The sequence below is a fragment of the Euleptes europaea genome, chromosome 9 (genome assembly GCF_029931775.1).
Source record: "Euleptes europaea isolate rEulEur1 chromosome 9, rEulEur1.hap1, whole genome shotgun sequence".
In the NCBI taxonomy this organism is placed as follows: domain Eukaryota; kingdom Metazoa; phylum Chordata; class Lepidosauria; order Squamata; family Sphaerodactylidae; genus Euleptes; species Euleptes europaea.
This window is the reverse complement of record NC_079320.1, coordinates 36,481,224-36,500,386: the sequence shown is the minus strand read 5'-3', so window position 1 is coordinate 36,500,386 and position 19,163 is coordinate 36,481,224. Positions and strand designations below refer to the sequence as shown.

General features: G+C 45.0%; 1 protein-coding gene across 5 annotated transcripts in view; it reads right to left on the bottom strand.

The window, feature by feature from the left end:
- The window catches only part of PCDH10 (protocadherin 10), a 52,911-nt gene extending 34,209 nt beyond the window's left edge, over positions 1–18,702 (bottom strand). For 3 of the 5 annotated variants that reach the window (XM_056855180.1, XM_056855181.1, XM_056855179.1), the window contains exons 1-4: positions 15,990–18,702; positions 13,695–13,753; positions 12,975–13,081; positions 3,458–3,763 (exon numbers count right to left, since the gene is read on the bottom strand). In XM_056855180.1, coding sequence (XP_056711158.1) covers positions 3,458–3,763; positions 12,975–13,081; positions 13,695–13,753; positions 15,990–18,677 — 3,160 coding nt within the window. In that variant the 5' untranslated portion in view covers positions 18,678–18,702. The remainder of the gene's footprint in view (positions 1–3,457; positions 3,764–12,974; positions 13,082–13,694; positions 13,754–15,989) is intronic. The other 2 variants (XM_056855182.1, XM_056855183.1) reach the window with 1 other exon arrangement.
- Positions 18,703–19,163: the final 461 nt, after the last annotated feature.

Below are 19,163 nucleotides of genomic sequence, written 5' to 3'. Positions count from 1 at the left end.
TTTTGCTTTAATTATTAATTTATTATTGTTTTGGAGGCTACTTCATGAATAGCAGAATCACTACACAAATTATTAAAATTGAATGACTTTTTCTCAGATGTTTTATTTCTATTCCTACTGCGTCTTTCTTATTGCATCTGTCTAAATTGCCATGATCATTAGATTCAAATCATTATTCTAACATTTCTAAATTTAATTTATTTAGAACATGGGACTTAGTACACTGAAACTATTTTTGTTAGAAATAACTCAACTTTTCTCTTAGCATCATTTTCTAACTGTTGGATGAATACCATCTGGTATAATCAACTTATTTTTATTTAAAGTGTTAGTTTGTTCCTTCACTCTGTCACTTGACTTCTCATTCCCAGATATGGCCTCTTAATTATTACCTGACAAGAACTGATATATACACATCTGTCATATGAGCTACTTCAGAACCTACTTCATTCCACAAGCTGGTCCCTGGTAAACCAGCTCATTTTTAAGCAGTTTTCCTAACACTCTGAAATACTCCTAACATGATTCCTTTTTCTGTTGCTGGCTACAGACACAGGAAACCATCCACTAGGCTGCCTTCTATTATCTATCACTTTCATTAGCCTCCCTTAGAATTGCCCCTACTCGTTTTACTTTCATAGAATCACAGAGTTGGGAGGGACCACCAGGGTCATCTAGTCCAATCTCCTGCTTGGTGAAGCTATTGCTATATTTGGCATCCAACTGTCTTGTCTGCATCATGCAGTTTCACCATGCAGAATGTACACCTTGGCTGTTCATTTTTTATGATGCTTAGGTATATGTTCTGCAGCTATTATGATTTGATTACATCTGCAGCTAAAAGAGTGAGCATAGTGGGGCCCTGCCCTCCTCTTGCAGTTTGTTTTAAAGGCTCACTTTTGATACTGAAGGGGCCCAATGAAAGAAGCACCTTTTAAAGCACAGCAACACACTTGTGCATATTATGGCATTATATCCCTGTCACCATCAAGAATTACCCTAGGTTGCATCATAAATTGCTTCTGACACTTGCCCCTGCAGATTTCAGAAGCACCTACTGATACACAGCTGGAGGAGGGCTATTAAAACAAATAGAGTCAAAAATGCAGTTCAGATGCAGTTATTTCCATGTATTTCTAATTATCCCGATGTGGGTCAATGTGAGTTCCAGATGGCTCCGCTCTTTTGGGGGTTTCTTTTGTAGTTCTAATCCTTTGTATTTTGAGAGGTAAATGTTTGTCATTTTCCCCCTCAGAACCAAGAACAAAGCTGCAATAAAAAGGTGGTTTTATTTCTGGAGGCAAATGTGCCTTCCTCTTCTACCCCAGTATCCTGGCTTAGAGGTGTGATAGCAGAATGCTTACTCTACATATTATACCCCTTCAGGGTTTTCTCAATTAGCTTTTTGTCTAATTCCCTTTGTAGAGCTCAATGTTTGCTTAATGGTTTTTGGTACAATCTGCCCCTGGAGGATGTTAAACTTAATTATGCTGTGGTCACTATTACTTAGCAGTTCTGCTATAGTTACCTCTTGAATAAACTTTGCTGCTTCCCTTCGAATTGAATTGAGAATAAGCCTCTTCCTTTGTAGTGTTCAAAGAAGAAATTATTCACCAGGAAATTTTTATCAGCTCTACAGAACATCATGGTTCTAAGCAACTGCTTTCTTTTCTCCCCACCCCCAAGAAACTTTTAACTTTGTAATAACTAAGATAATATTAAAGAAAAAATTCATTACAGGTAAGTAAAATCAGCCATGTAATTTCATATTTAATACAGATTCCCATCTTGAATATAAAAAAGAGTGCAAAAATCAGTTTGTTGGTTCCCATCTCCCCAAAAAATCATTTACCACTTCTTTACAATATAGCACTTACTTCTAATATAGGTTTTAGGTGCAAAAGATCACAGCTCACGAGAAAATATATAATGGAACTGACTAGCAAAGCATCCATGTTAAAATGACAAATTAACAGGAAATAGGTTTGTTTTCTAACTAAAAGCCACTCACAGATTCAAACAACCCAATTCAGACACCAATTTGCCATCATAAGAGTGATGACTGGATTCAGCCACCAACAAAGGCATGTTACCTACACTGAAGAAACCAGTTATTATCCTAAGCAGACACTGAACTGAAACTCTCAGATTAAAACCATAAAGAAACACGTAGCTAAAAGGTTGTTACAGAGTAAAAGGATGTACTCATGAGACTAGATGGGTCATGAAGGGAGGTATAACAAACAAACAAAACCAAAACCATCCTCCTCTACAGACTTAAATTCAAAGGCAACATATACAAGAAAGATTGCCATTCTGAAATAAATTGTGTGCTTTACATCAATAACTAAATATACACTTTACAAACCTGATATTAGAAACTTATGCATGTTCAGTCAGTTAAGAGGTAAAATTGGCATAAAGACTGAATGTCTGGCATAAAGACTGCATTCCTGGTGGGCAACTGCCAAGACAAAACTGAGGGAAAAGACAATGAAGCACTCCGATATTCAATGTGCATTTCAGAACTCTCCTGGACTCCCGTAGCGACATCACTGTTATGCCACTGTCTTCACACAGGTTTCCTTTTTCTCTAAGAAGGATTCCTGCAGCATTTGCAGCCATTTCACTTACTGAATCAAAGCTCTGCTTTTGCTGATGCAACACTGCTTCCCTCCATTCCAGTCACACAGACTGTAAGAATTATCACAAGCACTTCTAATCAAAGGAAGACGTTACGGCCATGTAATAAAACATAACGTGATGGAAGGAGATGGGTACATTTGGTGTCTTGGGCCAAAAAATGACTTCATGTGGCATAAGATCTGAAATTAATAAGGAAGTAACTTTCCTAAGCCTACACACTATCCTCTGTGTCACACAAATATCATACTGATGACTATCAGAAGAATTCAAAGAGCATTAGAGCAGAACATTAAAGTTCTTCCCTTGAAAGATGGTCAAGGGAACAAAAGCAGTCGAATTGGCAGTGAACCATGACTCAGAAGATGAGCTCCAAGTGTTCAATGGGAACAAAGCAACTGTGGTACAAAACCTTTTGGTGCAGCAGACATCTCGGCAAAGAAGTACCACAAATAGCTAAAAAGATGAAGAAATACTTGTCTTCCTAATTATTTACTCAAAAAAATTCCACTAGGGTATTGGTTCCAAAAAACAGAATATGCATTTTTTTTTTTTACAAATCCATCTTCAACATGATCCTAGAAGTTACAAACAAAAAAATGCCACAGGCATTTAAAAAAAACACACAAAAAACAAAAAAGCCACCAACATTTCTCTCTTCAGTGATTCTCAATCCAAAGGGATTCAAGTTTTGTTTTGTTTTGCTTCCTATTGCCTCTGGTACACTGTTCTATTCCTAGCAAGCACACTGAGGGAATGGAGATTTAATTCCACAAAGGGAACACTGTCTAGCAGCCTTTTGAACAGTACTTACTCAAATATGGTGGTTTGTAAGGCGCTCGTGTATTAGACAGCAGTCCATCCAGTTCCTTCCTCTCCAGAGTGCTGTGAAGGGCCTTCTCTTTGCCAAAGGTGGAGAAGGACCTCTCTGCCCCGGGCTGGGCTTCTGGTGTTTCAAACACTTCAGTGTCTGGAACAGAGTCCATACCAGGAACGTGAAGATTGCTGCGATAATCCGCAGCCTGGCGTCCATCAGAAGGGACAAAAGAGGGCATCCAGCACCGATCCGAGTGGCCCAATGCTTTACATTCTTCCGTACAATTAGAGAAGAGATCCATGCCTACATGCAGGAAAGAGAAGAAAAAAACTGCAGATATAATCTTCAGAACACGACCAGCTGCTGATTGAGGCAGCCAAAAAGAAAAAGAAAGATTTTTGTCCATCACCTTCATCCTATCAATAAAGAATGTGATCAACTTAGCTTTAAAAAGTCAAAAAGAAAGGAAGTGCTCAAAAGCCCATAGTTGGCAAAACAGTCATAAAAAAGCAGTATTAATTTTTTTTTTCTGAAGCTACTCGATCAAGCTTATTGAGGAGTAAGCCCCATTCTATTAGAAAGTGTTGGCAACAACATGTTGCCTAGAATCAGTACGGAAGGTAAATGTGACACAAAAGTGGTGACAAAATGAGGTTAAAAAAATGGATCTTACGAAGTTGCTGTTCATTTAGATTTCACCAGTAGAAAATAAATGTAGAATGTTTCTGAAAATATCAAAAGGCTAAAAATTAAGCATCCTACTTTAGAAGAAAGAACTTGACTTAGGTGAACTAGCCTTCTCATCATTTCTTCCAAGATACTTTTCGTAGGCATCTCCCTTACAATCCTATAAGCCACATTAAAACTGGAGAAAAGCTTTGATTGAAATTACACTAATTACCGGCACTAAGGGTAACTGTTGTCCGATGTGACACAGATCCAGATACTATTGACAAACAAGTTAATGCTTACTCTATACCAGCGAAGAGTTGTCCTTGCCAACATAAAACGGTTTGCTTACAAATCCTTTAAAGCCATTACAATTCAGAATGACAAGCAGAGTTTCTACTGACAAAGTTCAAATTGACATTTCCATAGACTCACTGAATTTTAAGTCATCAGACCAGGTTTCCTGAAAAACAGTCATGCCTGAAGTCTTTTAGAATGGAATGAAATAACCAGCAGTAACTCAAGTGATATTGAGCAGCATGAATTAAGTCTTCGATTATCAGAAATTACTCCTTAAGATCTTGCTTGGGAAAGCTAAATATTTTAGATATGCTTAATGTCCATGTAACCTGGTCAAAATCCCTTCCTGATTTGGCCTTATGTTGACTGCATTAAAATTACTCCATGAGCACACCACTGGTACCCAAAATGCTATAGCTCACTGATATAACCTTCAAGGTGTTTTTTAATATGAATAATAGCCAGGACACCACAAGTTGTTCATTACTGTAAGCCATAGATCATCAGTTCCCAAAATCATGAGCCAGGACTCACAGGTAAGGCATCCGGGCAGATTTACAAGTTGATTGGCAGGATCTGATTGTAAAGGATAGCAATAATTTGCTGCAAGATCTGTAAACTATATGGTTCTTTCACATCAATATTTGAGAATGGCAGATGGTTCTCAGACAGGAACCTCGTGAGGAATGCCTGCTTTTTGATAAAAAGGATTAGGAACCACGGCCATAAAAGAAATAATTAGCTATCTCCCCCAAGCACAGAGGAGAGTTTAAAATTCTGCAATGGCTCTGAATTTTAATTTGGGACATATAACTAGAAGCAATGTGTCAGTAAATATTCTGCAAACAAGAAATCCCACTGATTTATCAACAAGTATTTGTGAAAGTTAAAAAAAATGCAAGGGGATTTGTCTCAGATTAATCTTGCTTTATAATGACAATTTTATTTTAAATTAAGCTACGTGCAGTACAAAGTCTGGCTTTGTTTGTAACCTTCTACTGATAATTGGTATGCAGAAGTCTGGAAGTAAATTACTAATCGGTGAGCTGTTGAGGAATGCAAACGTGAACGGCAGCAGGGATTAAAGATTTAGGGGGGAAACAACATGCAAGACATACAAAGGGTTTCAATGAAATAAATGGCTTGCTCTCTGTCTGAAAGGAGTAGGAAGGATGAAAGGTATACCAATGTATTGCCAACATTTCTCCAGCTTTTGCATTCAATGATTTTACTAGCTGATCACCAGGTATCATAGCACCAAAACTGGTTTTAAAAATTACAATTTAACATTTAAAATGAATAAAAACAGGCAAATGTTAATATATTATAGTCATCATCTTCTTTAGAAGGAATCCAAGTAACAATAATCATGTCTATTAAACATTTTCTGAAACTGAACCCAATGAATTAAAGGGAGAAATTGCACAGAGAAAGGTTTTAATTTATTCAACAAACAGGCCCTCTGTTCTTTCCCCTTTCCCAATTTAGCTTTCTGGTAAAAACCGTCTTACTGTTTTCAATTGCATGTTAAGTTCTGAGCTACAAACTCACTGTAGCTTCCTATGATTTCTGCCTGCCAAGTGGCAACTGAAGGAACCAAGCAAGTAATGTTATATAACAGTGTGATATAAAACATGAAAACAGAGCTACGACGACTGGAAATTAGTCATGACCCAGCACTCTAAGTTCAACTGATTCCATGCGCTTGTGCTTAGCTCTCTCCCACTGAAATCAATGGAGATTTGAAGTATGAAAATCTAGCTGGGTTGTATTTTTTTTTAAATGACAATTTGGGATTGCCAACCTACAGCTGGAGATCTCCTGCTAACATCCAGCTGATAGAGATCAGGTCACCTGGAGAAAATGGCCGCTTTGGCGATTGGACTCTATAGCATTGAAGTCCCTCCCTGCCCGAAACCCCGCTCTCCTCAGGCTCCGCACCAAAAACCTCCTGCCGGTGGCAAAGAGAGACCTGACAACCCTATGACAATCCTAAGCTGGGAGTATTTTACATAATGTAATTTTGTTGAAATAAAGAAGAAATTTCTGAAATCACAGGACTACAAAAATATAGATGGTATTATTGGTATAAAAGACTAGATGTATACATTTGCAGTGGAAATATATGTTCAGGAACAATGGTGCATCTAAGGAGATGGCGTGAAATATTTCTATTGGCTGAGCAGCTGTTCAGCAAAGTGTACTAATCACTGAAACCCTGACATGGAAAACTAACATAAGAAATACTCTTTTAAAATAGTTTCCATTAAGTTAACGTCAACTATTAGCCAATTGTTATAGCTTCTGGCCATCATGCAATTGTACCTTACGATACGATATGCCTTACTGGATTGGTTTGGAAACAACACTAGCACATATGCAGGCTTCAATTCCAATTCTCCATTTTTTAAGTACTCTGCAATAGGGTGATATTTTACCAAATGGTTTCTAACAGGTGGTTTTTTTTTTTTTTCATGGCATCATAATGGCTTAGAATTGTAGCAATAGAAGCACAGCTGGAGATACAGACATGTACTAAACTGGGTAAAGGTGAATGGCTAGGGGTCTGGTAGCTTAATTTGCTGTGAATTTTTATCGAGTAAAGTTAAAAACACATCTAATACATCTCTCTAGCCACGCTACAGTGCTCACTTTGATCACTCTTACAATGTCAAATAACAGACTTCAAACCCTTCCTTCCCTTTTTCGGTCATTTCTCTATTTGCTTTCTGCAAATTTAAACCCAACTTTTAAAAAACAAGTAAGTTCGATTTATCAAGCGCATTTCAAGTCATGCCTGGCATGGGGTGCCCAAAAGTGTATTTAAGATAGAGGACTCTTATCAATGAGTTAGCTTGGCTCCAAACATTATTTACGTATTTAGATATGTATCCTGTACCATCTTGAAGGTTAGGATGGCTCCCAAAAGCTTCCACCACCACAAAAGCAACCAGAACAGAAACCAGTTTATGGCATGTGGCATTTTGTGAATTAAAGCAGTTACCTCTGTCATTATATTTTCTAATTCAGCGAGACTCACTCTGGAGCCAGATGTGGCTCTTTGACATGCCATCTGAGCCTTTGAGCACTATTTCCCGATTTGACATCTGCCCTATGTTCCAGGCAAGTGGGCAAGACCATTGCCCCAGTAAAGCTTGTGTCAGGTAGGAGATTCCAACCTTGAACACATGAACACATGAAGCTGCCTTATCCTGAATCAGACCCTTGGCCCATCAAAATCAGTATTGTCTACTCAGACTGGCAGCAGCTCTCCAAGGTCTCAGGCAGAGAAAGGTGTTTCACATCACCTACTACCTGATCCTTTGAACTGGAGATGCCAGAGATTGAACCTGGGACCTTCTGCATACCAAGCAGATGTTCTACCACTGAGCCACAGCCCCTCCCTTTGAAATGCTGAAAGGATTGGAGGATGGGTAAGATGCAAGCGGCAGCCTCCCTGAGCTGTGGGCCTTGTGGAAGGGCCCATCCTCTTCAACACTCCCCACCTTCTGTGCAGCCTTCACATTCTTATCCCAGCACCTGGGCAGCCACCTAGGAAAAGAGCAAGTTGGCCACAGTGGAGTGGTGCTGATTTTACTCCCTTTTTCTGCCAGCCTACGCTCCTACAAGTGCCTCGGCAATCTCGCTCTCTCTACTGAGCTGCTATGCCTCATGCTGAGGATAGGGTGAGGAAGGAGAGAGGGAAGTCTTTCCCCTCAACGAAGAGAAAAAAGAAGTGGGAGAGGAGGAAGAAGAAGAGGAAGAAGAGTTGGTTTTCATTTGCCGACTTTCTCTACCACTTAAGGAACAATCAAACTGGATTACAAATCCCCTTCCCTCCCCACAACAGACATCCTGCGAGGTAGGTGGGGCTGAGTGTGATTAGCCCAAGGTCATCCAGCTGGCTTCATGTGTAGGAGTGGGGAAACAATCCAGTTCACCAGATTAGGCTCTGCCACTCACAGCTCCAAACCACCGCTCTTAACCACTATACCATGCTGCACTAGCTAAGGTTCAAAAGTGGTTGAGAGAAACAACCCTACCTGCTCAGATGCACTATGGTTGTTTAATATTAATATCTATATCTTATTGCATGCATGCGTTTTTGGTGGGGTGATGCACAGGGCTCACAGTAGTCATGTGGCTCTTTTGGTTGATGGTAAATGTAAACGTGGCTCCCCGTGCACCTTGGAGTGAATATGACTGTCCTCAAACAAAGGAAGTGTCCAGTGGTTAATGTCATTGTTAACATACTCATTCTGTTGATTTAAAACTAGAAGCAGAGCTTCTGATGCTATTCCGTAAGCCACCTGACTGTACTACTAGTATTCTGCCAATAAGATCTGAAAAGGAGGCTTCCAATTCCTTACTCTTCCATAAACAGATAGTCATATTTTTGATTTATAGTTTAAAGAAATGTTCAGTCACTCAAACACTTCCATCTCCATTCTGTCATATATCTCACTTGATGAGCTGTCTTTTTGGGCTAGCCTATCCATTATCACTGTCAATCTGAAGTGGGGGGAAAAACATTTAGAACTATAATTGAATTTGAAAAAAATGGTAAAAGCCTCAATTATAGAGTTACACTGGTTCTTTAAAAGTGAATGCAAGTCATGAATGTTCAATGGCTTTGCTGAAAGGATTTAAAAAACCAATACAGAGAACTGCTCAATAATATTCATCACTATATCTAATATATGCATTTTAAAATCGTATCAGGCAACCATGGTTCTCAGCTTCTCTGTCTAGATCCCTCAACTTTCCCCTAATCACATCATCCACCATAATTAAGGAAACCACAAAAATCGTTCTTTTAAATATAAGCCCTATGAGAAGAGGGGGGGAAAATGATTGTAGTACCAAAGACATTTTCTTGGGAAGAAAAGACAGGCAACAGCAGCATAATCCATGTTAATAAATGTATTTTCTTCAAAGTTTAACACAGAGTTGCAATCCTGTCTAGGGGTTAGGCGGCTTCATTCCCATTGAGTTCTAAGGGAAATAAGAAGCTTAAAAATACACTGGACTACAGCCATGGGAGTTAGCATGAAATCACTAATTTTGCTCTGCAATGTTATGCATTTTTTAGATTTGTTTCTTCTTGATTAAATTAAGGAGAAAAAACTACACACACAAAGCCTCCAGAGATTTTGAATAATCTTCAAAGTATCATCCTTTAATTATCCAATTAAAAATTGCAACTGTAAAGTAAGGTACTAATATCTGCCAGATCCCCCCATTGCATCTACTTTCATCAAAATGCGGTATGTTTTATTAATAAAGCTGCCTGCCATTTCTTCAGTTGTAAAGATAGTCTTCACAAGTTTGCTTTCAGTAATCTATGTGCTCCCCGCCCCGCTTCCCATGAGCTTTACAAAACATTAACATCATAGCTGAATCTGGACTAGTAAATTGCATTATTAATCACAGCAACCATAGTGAAAGACACCAAAATAAAATACTTGGCCACTGTCAAAGAACTGCCTTAAACCCTTTTCCCTCATGTTCAATCCTATTTTTCTCCAAGACTAGCTAAATGCCAAAATGATATTCAAAGCAGGATTGAACTATAACACTACAGAAGCTGAGAGGAGAAAAAAGCATTCTGTGCCCCATTGGGATTTTTGTCTTTCCATTGGTCATTCTCCACACATGAACTCAAGTGTAATTCTCTTTCTCGTTTCTATCACCAAAGCCTACTGGCTCTTTTAATGGCTGCTACAAACTATTTCCCAAAACACTTGACAACAAAATCCTGTGAAATTGCATGCATACGCTCCTAAAAATCTTAGTAGTTAACTTTTTAGTAGCCAATCTGTTATAAATGGGGGTTTTTTTGGGGGGTGACTCCCCCAAACAGTCATAAGCTAGAAAATAATGCCTTAATCAGTATGGTGGTGAACAACAGTAATCTGTAATTACTAGTACAACCATCAACTCTTGTCAAAGATCAAAGTCTATGCACTTTTCATTGCTAAATAAGCTAGAAATTGAGTTTAGAAGACCCTTCCCTCAATTCAAAATCTAGTTTTCCAAAATCAGCTTCCTCATATATAGAGGAAATGAGGTGATGGCTTTAGTCCAACTCCTGGCAGACAGGTGTTTGTATCACACAGCATAAAATACAAACAGTGATACTTAGCACCTATGCTGGAAATCTTCAAGGGAAGTCTAAAGCTTAATTATCCACAGAGGTGGTGGCAATCCTCCAGCTTAGAAACCACATCTTGCAAAATTTCTCCAATATATTCTACATGTAGAAAGGCCATTGGTTCTAAAAGGCATTATGAAAAAACACACACGCCTGGACACACACATTCTTTTCCTATTTTAAGTTGGCTGTGATTTATTTCAGTCGGAAAACCTGGCCTACAATATTTCAGTGAATCACAACTGGTGATGTTCACATACAAGTCCAAGCATGGTCATGAATAGGCAGCTCTACTCCCCCAGATCTCAGGAGCAAAGGTGGATGGTTCTTGTGCACACAATAAATACATATTTGATACCATCTCTGCAAAGAAAAAAAAGTCCTTATTCACCATTTTCACCAGAAATGCCCAGCAATAATTTACCAACACTGAGTACAGTAGTTATTAATGTAGGCCATAGTTGAACTTCAAAATGTTAATCCTAATTAGACTGTAAAACTGTTCTTCTCACTTTTATTTGTAGAAGCCTGTAATTCAGATTAACAGGCAGGCCTACAAGCCAAAGACCAAAGCTTTGAAGTCACTAGATCTTAATCAGCGAGGGAATTATTCAGCTACTTTGATTTGGTGTTCAACCTATACGTCAACAGATGAAAACAAATGTATGCCTTCAAACCTTGGCCCCTATTTAGTGAAGGAAAAACAGCACCAATACTTGGCTGCAGATAAGAATTGGTGCCAAGCATCGAGAGATCACAAATGCTCTAATTCCAGACAAGCCTTTAAAAACAACAGCAATAAGTAAGCTAAGGATAGCAACACTACTGGATGCTTCTGAAATAAAATGGCTTTTTGCTTGATGTGCAGCACAATTTTATTCCCACATTCTGCCTTTCCATTCCAGCTCCTTGTGCAGATGTTTATTCTTTCCTCTCCTATTTGGTTATTATGGTTCATTATGTTGAGAGAATAAACTGATTGAAATGTTCAGGGAGATGAGTACTGCAATAAAACGTGTTAAAAAAAACAGGAGACTAAAAAGAAAAAAAACAGATGGGGAGAGAAGGCAAGGGAGGCTTGTTATAACATCTCAACTGCTGAGTGTGGCCTCCACATGGAAGGCTGAGGAGGAAGGAGGAAGCAACAAGCACAGATCTGGGCAGGCCACAAGAAATCATATGCCAAATATAGGGCACCCCCCCCCCATGTAAACTTCTGGCAAGAGCTGGTTTGTTGTCAAGTTCCCAGACACAAAAGAGAGGCTCTGTTAACCGAGCATGAAGCCCTGCAAAGAGCAGAGAGCTCAGAAGCTCTTGGCTCTCCTCAAGTCTCATTAGGACTGCATATTAATGACTTGCAGAAATATAAAGCAGCCCTTGAGCGGACTTTTCCCCTGCGTGCTCAGGCTTTCCCCAGCAACACACGGGAAGAGCAAAAGGCTGGAATACCCAACCTCTCCGCTAACGCTCCTAATTCAGTAGCTGGTCAAGGGGGTTTATGGGGACAATTCAAAAGAGAAGGGAAATATCTGCCTCTCTGCAGTGTCACTTTCTATATTCTTTTTGGGGTTTTTTTTGTTGGGGGGGGGAGTGAGAAAAGTGATTTTTCAACTGATTGTGGATTCCGAGACCTTGGGTGCCTTTGCTCTAGAGATCTGATACCTGCTAAACTGCAAGGGGTGTTCCAGCCATGCAAACATCAGAACCAAAACTTATTTCAAACAGGTGTGGTGGCAGCAATGCAAGAGCAGATACTTTCACTTTCCTTCTGCAGCATATAAAGAACAAAATCGCCTCCGACACGATTATTGAACCAAAGATTGCCCGTAGTCCTGTTGTTAGTTTAGAAATAAGTCGCCAAAAGAACCAGAATCATGCAAACATAACCCGTATTCCCAGTGTTCTACGAGAGACACTACTGATCTCAAAACAAATAAGCAAAAAAACCCAAAATCCACCATCCAGCTGTCACTCAATTTCATCTCTCACTCCTTCACCCCTGCACATTACTTTACTAAGCCAGCTGGAGTCCTCGCAAAGAACTTGGGTATCTTTCCAACAGCTTTTCCAAAGATCTTTTTTGCCTGCAACCAAATCGACCAGTTTATCTTTGCATCTTTGCTACAGAAGATGACGACACGCAAGGAGCATCAACCGTGCAGGATTAACATCGCTAAAGTCTTGCAAGCCTGGGTTTAAAACGAACTCTCCTTCCTTGTGTATTAAGAATGGGACTGCTTTAAGGCCATTCAGTTATGCAGGCGCATAAGACGATAAACACTCTGTATCACATTACTGCTGGTTTATTATTTATTTATCTACCTGTAATTGCCCTTGCTGTCTCTCTTATTAAAAGATCAAATATTTAGATTTCCCTCTTATCAGACTTACCAGAGGATTGACCTCGATTAGTGGCGTCATGATCGCTGTCTCCTTGCTCACTGTCTCCATGACCACTGTCCTTAGAGCTTACTATGTCTGCTTCCTGGAATGCAGAACTAGAAACATTAAAAAAAGAGAGTCTTAATACTTGAACACCCAGGAACAGGAGAACTCATAAAACATTCTTCTGCCATCCCATGGCCACACGTGGTGCTGCACTCAGCCAAACCTCCCACTCACAGCACTACTTCCTTTCCATCACAAACAAAACTTGTAGTTCCAGGCATTAATAACCCAACTGGAACAGACAGCGGCCATTATGACACCGCCTGTGTTACACACAGTTGTTATAAATAATTTGGTTGAATTTGCTTAAGCTGGGAAGCTAAATCTGCAACCAGAGAAATCAATATTATCTGCCAATTCTCATAAAGGGGCTCATAGGTATTTGGAGCACGTTGCAGACAAGCACAAAATTAGTTTTGGCTCTCTTTTTCAGGTAATTTCAGCAAGATCCACCACAGCCATAATTCAAAGATGCTCGTTCAGCGCCGATTCATTTTGCTTAATGGTACTGTCTGAACGGATTCATTTTTATATTCCTCAGCTATTATTCTACAGCTGCAGTAAACATATTTCCGCATCCCTAGCTGTACTTGCTGAAATATATCTCGGGCTGTGTGAAAATCAGGGCCATCATTTAGGAAATCAGGAATGAGGAGGTCCTACCTGTTAACCCGCCGTGGTCTATCAACTAGATAACTGAGCTCTGCACGCTGGTGTTTAGTCTAGAAAAATAATTAGGAAAAAAAATGAACTCCCAGTATGGTTTGCTGGCAACCAATTTATGCAGCTGCAGTTGTAGTAATGGAAATATGTATATTCAGAGTTAGGCCATTCAACATCTAGAGGAACATGTATTACTAGCGTGTCTCAAATATATTTTCCTCTTTACTCGCACAGCAAGGTGCCAACAGGATTGGCCCTCAGGTTGATCAACAGGGATTAAGGCTGGATTTGAATTCCTAGCCTATGCTGAACAACAATTTACACCATGAATGACAAGTATAAAAGGAGCTATCATTCAAGTCTGAATAATGGACCCACAATCCAGTCTCCAGCGTGTATTTCAATGCAACATACGAAAAGGGAGAATGTAATAAAATCAACAGCACCAGCAAGAAAATACACTTCAATCTATGTTTTAAATCCTTACAAATGTTAACATTTTAAAAAGTGGTTGTAGGTTTTGTAAGTCTCAAACTGATTTTTTTCTCTCCCAGCAATAGAGTGTACACTCAATGTAACACCCTGCTGACCAAAATTTAGTAGAAGAATGTTAAGTCTAGATTATATGATCCATAGGGATTCTTTGTGCACCAGGATAACATAAAACACGCATAAAAGGGTAGACTGTAAAGGTCTAACAGAGGATTCCAAAAACATTCATTTCAAATGCTCTCTTTATAAAAGCATGCTTCAATATAGAGATGACTCTGCCAGAGTCATTAAAAGTTAATTAATAAAGTCTTAATTCTTGAATTAATTAGAAGTTCCAACTGGTAGTACATCAACCCCACAAGGGAATTCTTTCACAGCCTTAATCATAAAAGCAAGATTCCTAGATGTGAATATACTGGGGGGAAAGTTGCTGTATTAAATACAGAGATTATCATAGGGAGACATTCAGCTCCTGAATGGAACAATACTCAGATTGCACTCAGATGCATTAATGGGTTTAACCCCAGGAGAAAACAAATAAAAGTACTTAACCTAAGGCTATGTTGTTTTTTTATATAGAAACGGATGAAGCTAGGCCAGCTTCATTTAAATTCATACAGCGTGGGTGTTTGGTTACAATAATATCAGAGCTAGTCTCTAGTGTACACATGCTTCTGCTTTTAAAATTGGGAAGGGGGGGGCAAAAGTACCGCAGAAAATAGCAGTGCTGTCAAACTAGCAGATAGCATCAAAATGCTGAAATGGTGCCAGAGAGATATCATGCTCGGGGTGGGCTGTGGCATGCAGATGCTCCCAGGTTTAATCCCCGGCATCTCCAGTTAAAGGGACTAGGCAAGTGGGTGATGTGAAAGACCTCTGCCTGACAGCCGCTGCTGGTCTGAGCAGACAATACTGACTTTGATGGCCCAAGGGTCATTCAGTAGAAGGCAGCTTCATGTACATTAGGAAGCTCAAGAGAAGGGAAGGAATCAGATGGCATAGAAGATGGAGGAGAAGTGGCACTGGGTGAGGTATATACATGCTAGGAAAAGTCAGCACACAAGTCCCTTGACTATCCATCTACTGCTTGCAACGGCTGAAGCAGAAGAGACAGCAAAAGAAACCTCCAATCTAGTCAAAGGAGAGTGAGAACTGATGTATAATCTAAGAAAGTGCAGGTTACAGATCTGTCATCCTTTGAAGGGAGATCACAAGGCAACTGGCCTACCCCCAGCGCACTACTACGAGGTGTTGGCAACACTAATACAGAGAGCAACGCTAATTACAGAGCAACATGTGATGCCATAAAGGCTGTATGTAACCTGTGCACTTGCTTGGGAGGGAGTCGCCTGGTGATGACCCTGGTGGTCCCTTCCAACTCTATGATTCTCTGAGAGGGAGGGCACCTTGGCCATCCTCTGGGCATGAAGTATAGGTCACTGGGGGTGTGGGGGGAGGTAGTTGTGAGTTTCCTGCATTGTGCAGGGGTTGGACTAGATGACCCTGGTGGTCCCGTCCAACACTATGATTCTATGAGGGAGGGCACCTTGACCATCTTCAGGGCATGAACTATGGATCACTGGGGATGTGGGGGAGGGGAGGTAGTTCAGAATGTCCTGCATTGAGCAGGGGGTTGGACTAGATGGCCCTGGTGGTCCCGTCCAACTAATGATTCTATGATTGTAAGCCCCTGGGACCGACTGTGAAGAAGGCACATGTCTCCTTCGGCCAGAATAATGCATCAGGGTCGCCCCTCCAGCGGGCTACAGGGGCGGGGAGGGGCGGGGCGGAGCAGGGCCTTACCTCGCTGGACAAGATGCTGCCGTTGGAGATGATGTCGGGCTGCTGGTCGGCGTAGCCGGCGACGATGGTCCCGCAGGGGTTGTGCTCGGCGTCGGCGCTGCGGGCGGGGCTGCAGGGCTTGAGGAACATCAGGTCGGTCTTGGCCGACTCGGGGGTGAGGCAGACCTGGTAGCAGTAGTTCTGGCTGTGGTGGTGGGAGCCGAAGGCGGCCGCCTCCTCGGCGGGGCCCGGGGGCGGGTGGCTGGGGGCGGCGGCGGCGCTCTGCACCAGCATGATGTCGGACTTGCTGAGCTTCTTCTTGCGGGCCCGCGCCTGGCGGCCGCAGCAGGGGCCGCAGCAGCAGCAGCAGCAGCCCAGGCAGCAGTCGCTGGCCAGGCAGGTGTAGACGCTGAGCTTCTTCTCCTTCTGGCAGCGGACGGCCAGCACGATCATGGCCAGCAGGAAGACGAAGGAGACGGAGCCCAGGGCGACGATGAGGATCAGCGTCAGGTCCAGGGAGGTCTCGCCGCCGCCGCTGCCGCCGCCCGCCCCCGAGCGGCTGGGCCGGTGCTCTCCGCCCGGCCCGCCCGCCCCGCCGGGGCTCAGCCCGCCCGCGCCCCCGCCGCCGCCGCCCCCGCCGCCCGGGCCGGCCCCCTGGCGCTCGACGGCGCTGTCCACCAGCAGCACGTGGAGGGCGGCGGTGGAGGAGAGGGGCGGCTGCCCGTGGTCGCGCACCTCGACGACCAGCTCGTAGGGGCGCTGCGCGTCGCGGCGGGCGGGCACCTTGCGCGCCGTGCGCAGCTCGCCGGTGCGCCAGTCCATGCGGAAGAGGCCGGCCTCGTTGCCCCTTGCCAGGCTGTAGGTGAGGCGGGCGTTCTCGCCGTCGTCGGCGTCCACCGCCGCCACGCGGGCCACCAGGTAGCCCGGCTCGGCGCCGCGGGGCAGCACCTCCCGGGCCGGCGTGCCGTTGCGGCCGGGCAGGGGGCTGACGATGGCCGGGGCGTTGTCGTTCTGGTCCAGCACCACGACGTGGACGGTGGCGTTGCCGGCCAGCGCCTCCTCGGCGGCGGCGGCGGCGGCCGCCTCCTCCCCGCCGCCGCCGCCGCCGCCGCCGTCGCGGGCCTCCACCTGGAAGCGGAACTCCTTGAGCTGCTCGTAGTCGAAGGAGCGCAGGGCGTAGAGGAAGCCGTTCTCGGCGTTGATGGAGACGTAGGTGAAGACCGACATGCCCTGGATCTGGCCGTCGAGGATGGAGTAGGCCAGCTGCGCGTTGGCGCCCTGGTCGCGGTCGGCGGCGCTGACGGCGTAGATGTAGGCGCCCGGCACGTTGTTCTCGCTGACGTGCACCTGGTAGACGGGCTGCGAGAAGCGGGGCGCGTTGTCGTTCACGTCGGCGACGCGCACCTGGATGGACTGGCTGGCGCTGAGCGGCGGCTCGCCGCGGTCCCGCGCCACCACCGTGAGGGTGTAGGCGTCGCCGCCGGGCCGCTCGCGGTCCAGCGGCCCCTCGGTGACGACGGTGTAGTAGTTCTTGAAGGAGCTCTTGAGGCGGAAGGGCGCGTCGCCCGGCAGCAGCTCGCAGCGCACCTGCCCGTTCTCGTCGCCGTCGCGGTCCGAGACGCTGAAGAGGGCCACCACCGTGCCGGGCGCCGCCGCCTCGCTCACCGCCTCCTTGACGGTGGAGAAGCTGATCTCGGGCGCGTTGTCGTTGGCGTCGAGGACGCGCACGAGCACCTTGCAGTGGGCCGGCACGGCGTTGGGCCCCAGGTCCTTGGCCTGCACGTACACCTGGTGCACGGCGCTCTCCTCGAAGTCCAGCTCGCCGCTCACCTCCAGGCGGCCGGTGCGCGGCGAGATGGCGAAGAGCTCGCGGGCGCGGGCCGAGATGTGGCTGCTGAACGAGTAGATGACCTCGCCGTTGGGGCCCTCGTCCGGGTCGCTGGCGTTGAGCTGCAGCACCAGCGTGCCGGGCGGCGCGTTCTCCGGCAGCGCCACCGTGTACACGGGCTGCTCGAAGGCGGGCACGTTGTCGTTGGAGTCCAGCACGCGGACGCTGAGCAGGGCCGTGCCGGTGCGCGCCTGCGGCTGCCCGCCGTCCAGGGCCGTGAGCACGTAGCGGTGCAGCGCCTGCTGCTCGCGGTCCAGCGCCTTGGAGAGCACCAGCTCGGCGAAGCGGGTGCCGTCGGGCTGCGTCTGCACGTCCAGCGCGAAGTAGGCGTTGGGGGTGATCTCGTAGGTGCGCAGCGCGTTGGTGCCCACGTCCGGGTCGAAGGCGCTCTCCAGGGGGAAGCGGGTGCCCGGCGTGGCGCTCTCCGAGATCTCCACCGTCAGGTCGGGCTCCGGGAAGGCGGGCGGGTTGTCGTTGAGGTCCAGCACCTCGATCTCCACGCGGAAGAGCTCCAGCGGGTTCTCCAGGAAGACCTCCAGGTGCAGCTGGCACGAGGGGCTCTGCTTGCACACCTGCTCGCGGTCGATGGGCTCGTTCACGTGCAGCACGCCCGTCTCCAGGTCGAGGGCCAGGTAAGGGCTCCGCGAGCTGGGCACCGTCTGGAAGCGGCGGGCCGAAAGTTTTGTAATGTCCAAGCCCAGGTCCTCGGCGATGTTCCCCACGAAAGTGCCATGCTCCTGCTCCTCCTGCACGGTGTAGTGGAGCTGCGCCAGGGCCCCCTCCGCCATCCAGATGAAGGCAAGGAGGGCTAGCACGACCATCTCCAAAAGGGGAAAGAGATCCCCCCTCCCCGACGCGCTCCTGCCTCCTTCTCCGAAAAAGCCACCTCCTCCTCCTCCTCCTCCTCTTCTGAGAAACGCGGGGTCTGCGAGCGGAGGGAGGGGGCGGAGGGGCAGAGATGGATGGGGGGCTTTAAAAAGGATTTATGGTCACTCCTTTTCCGTCATTTTCGCCTTTCTCCCCCAGGGCTTTCCTTTGGGAAAACAAAATCGATGAATTACCACTACAAAAAAAAAAAGAAAGAAAGAAAAGGAAAAAAAAAAGAAAGGGGGGAAAAATCACCCGCGATGGGTCTGGCAGAGCTCCCGCCTCATCGGTGATCTTCGCCAGGAATGACCCGCTAGAGGCAATAGGTAGCTGGCTATATAGGCACCGGAGCCCGCTTTAATTTATCCCGAGTCTTGGCGCTGCACCGCGGCAGCCGGAGAGGCGGCGGAGGCGGCAGCAGCAGCAGCAGCAAATCCCGG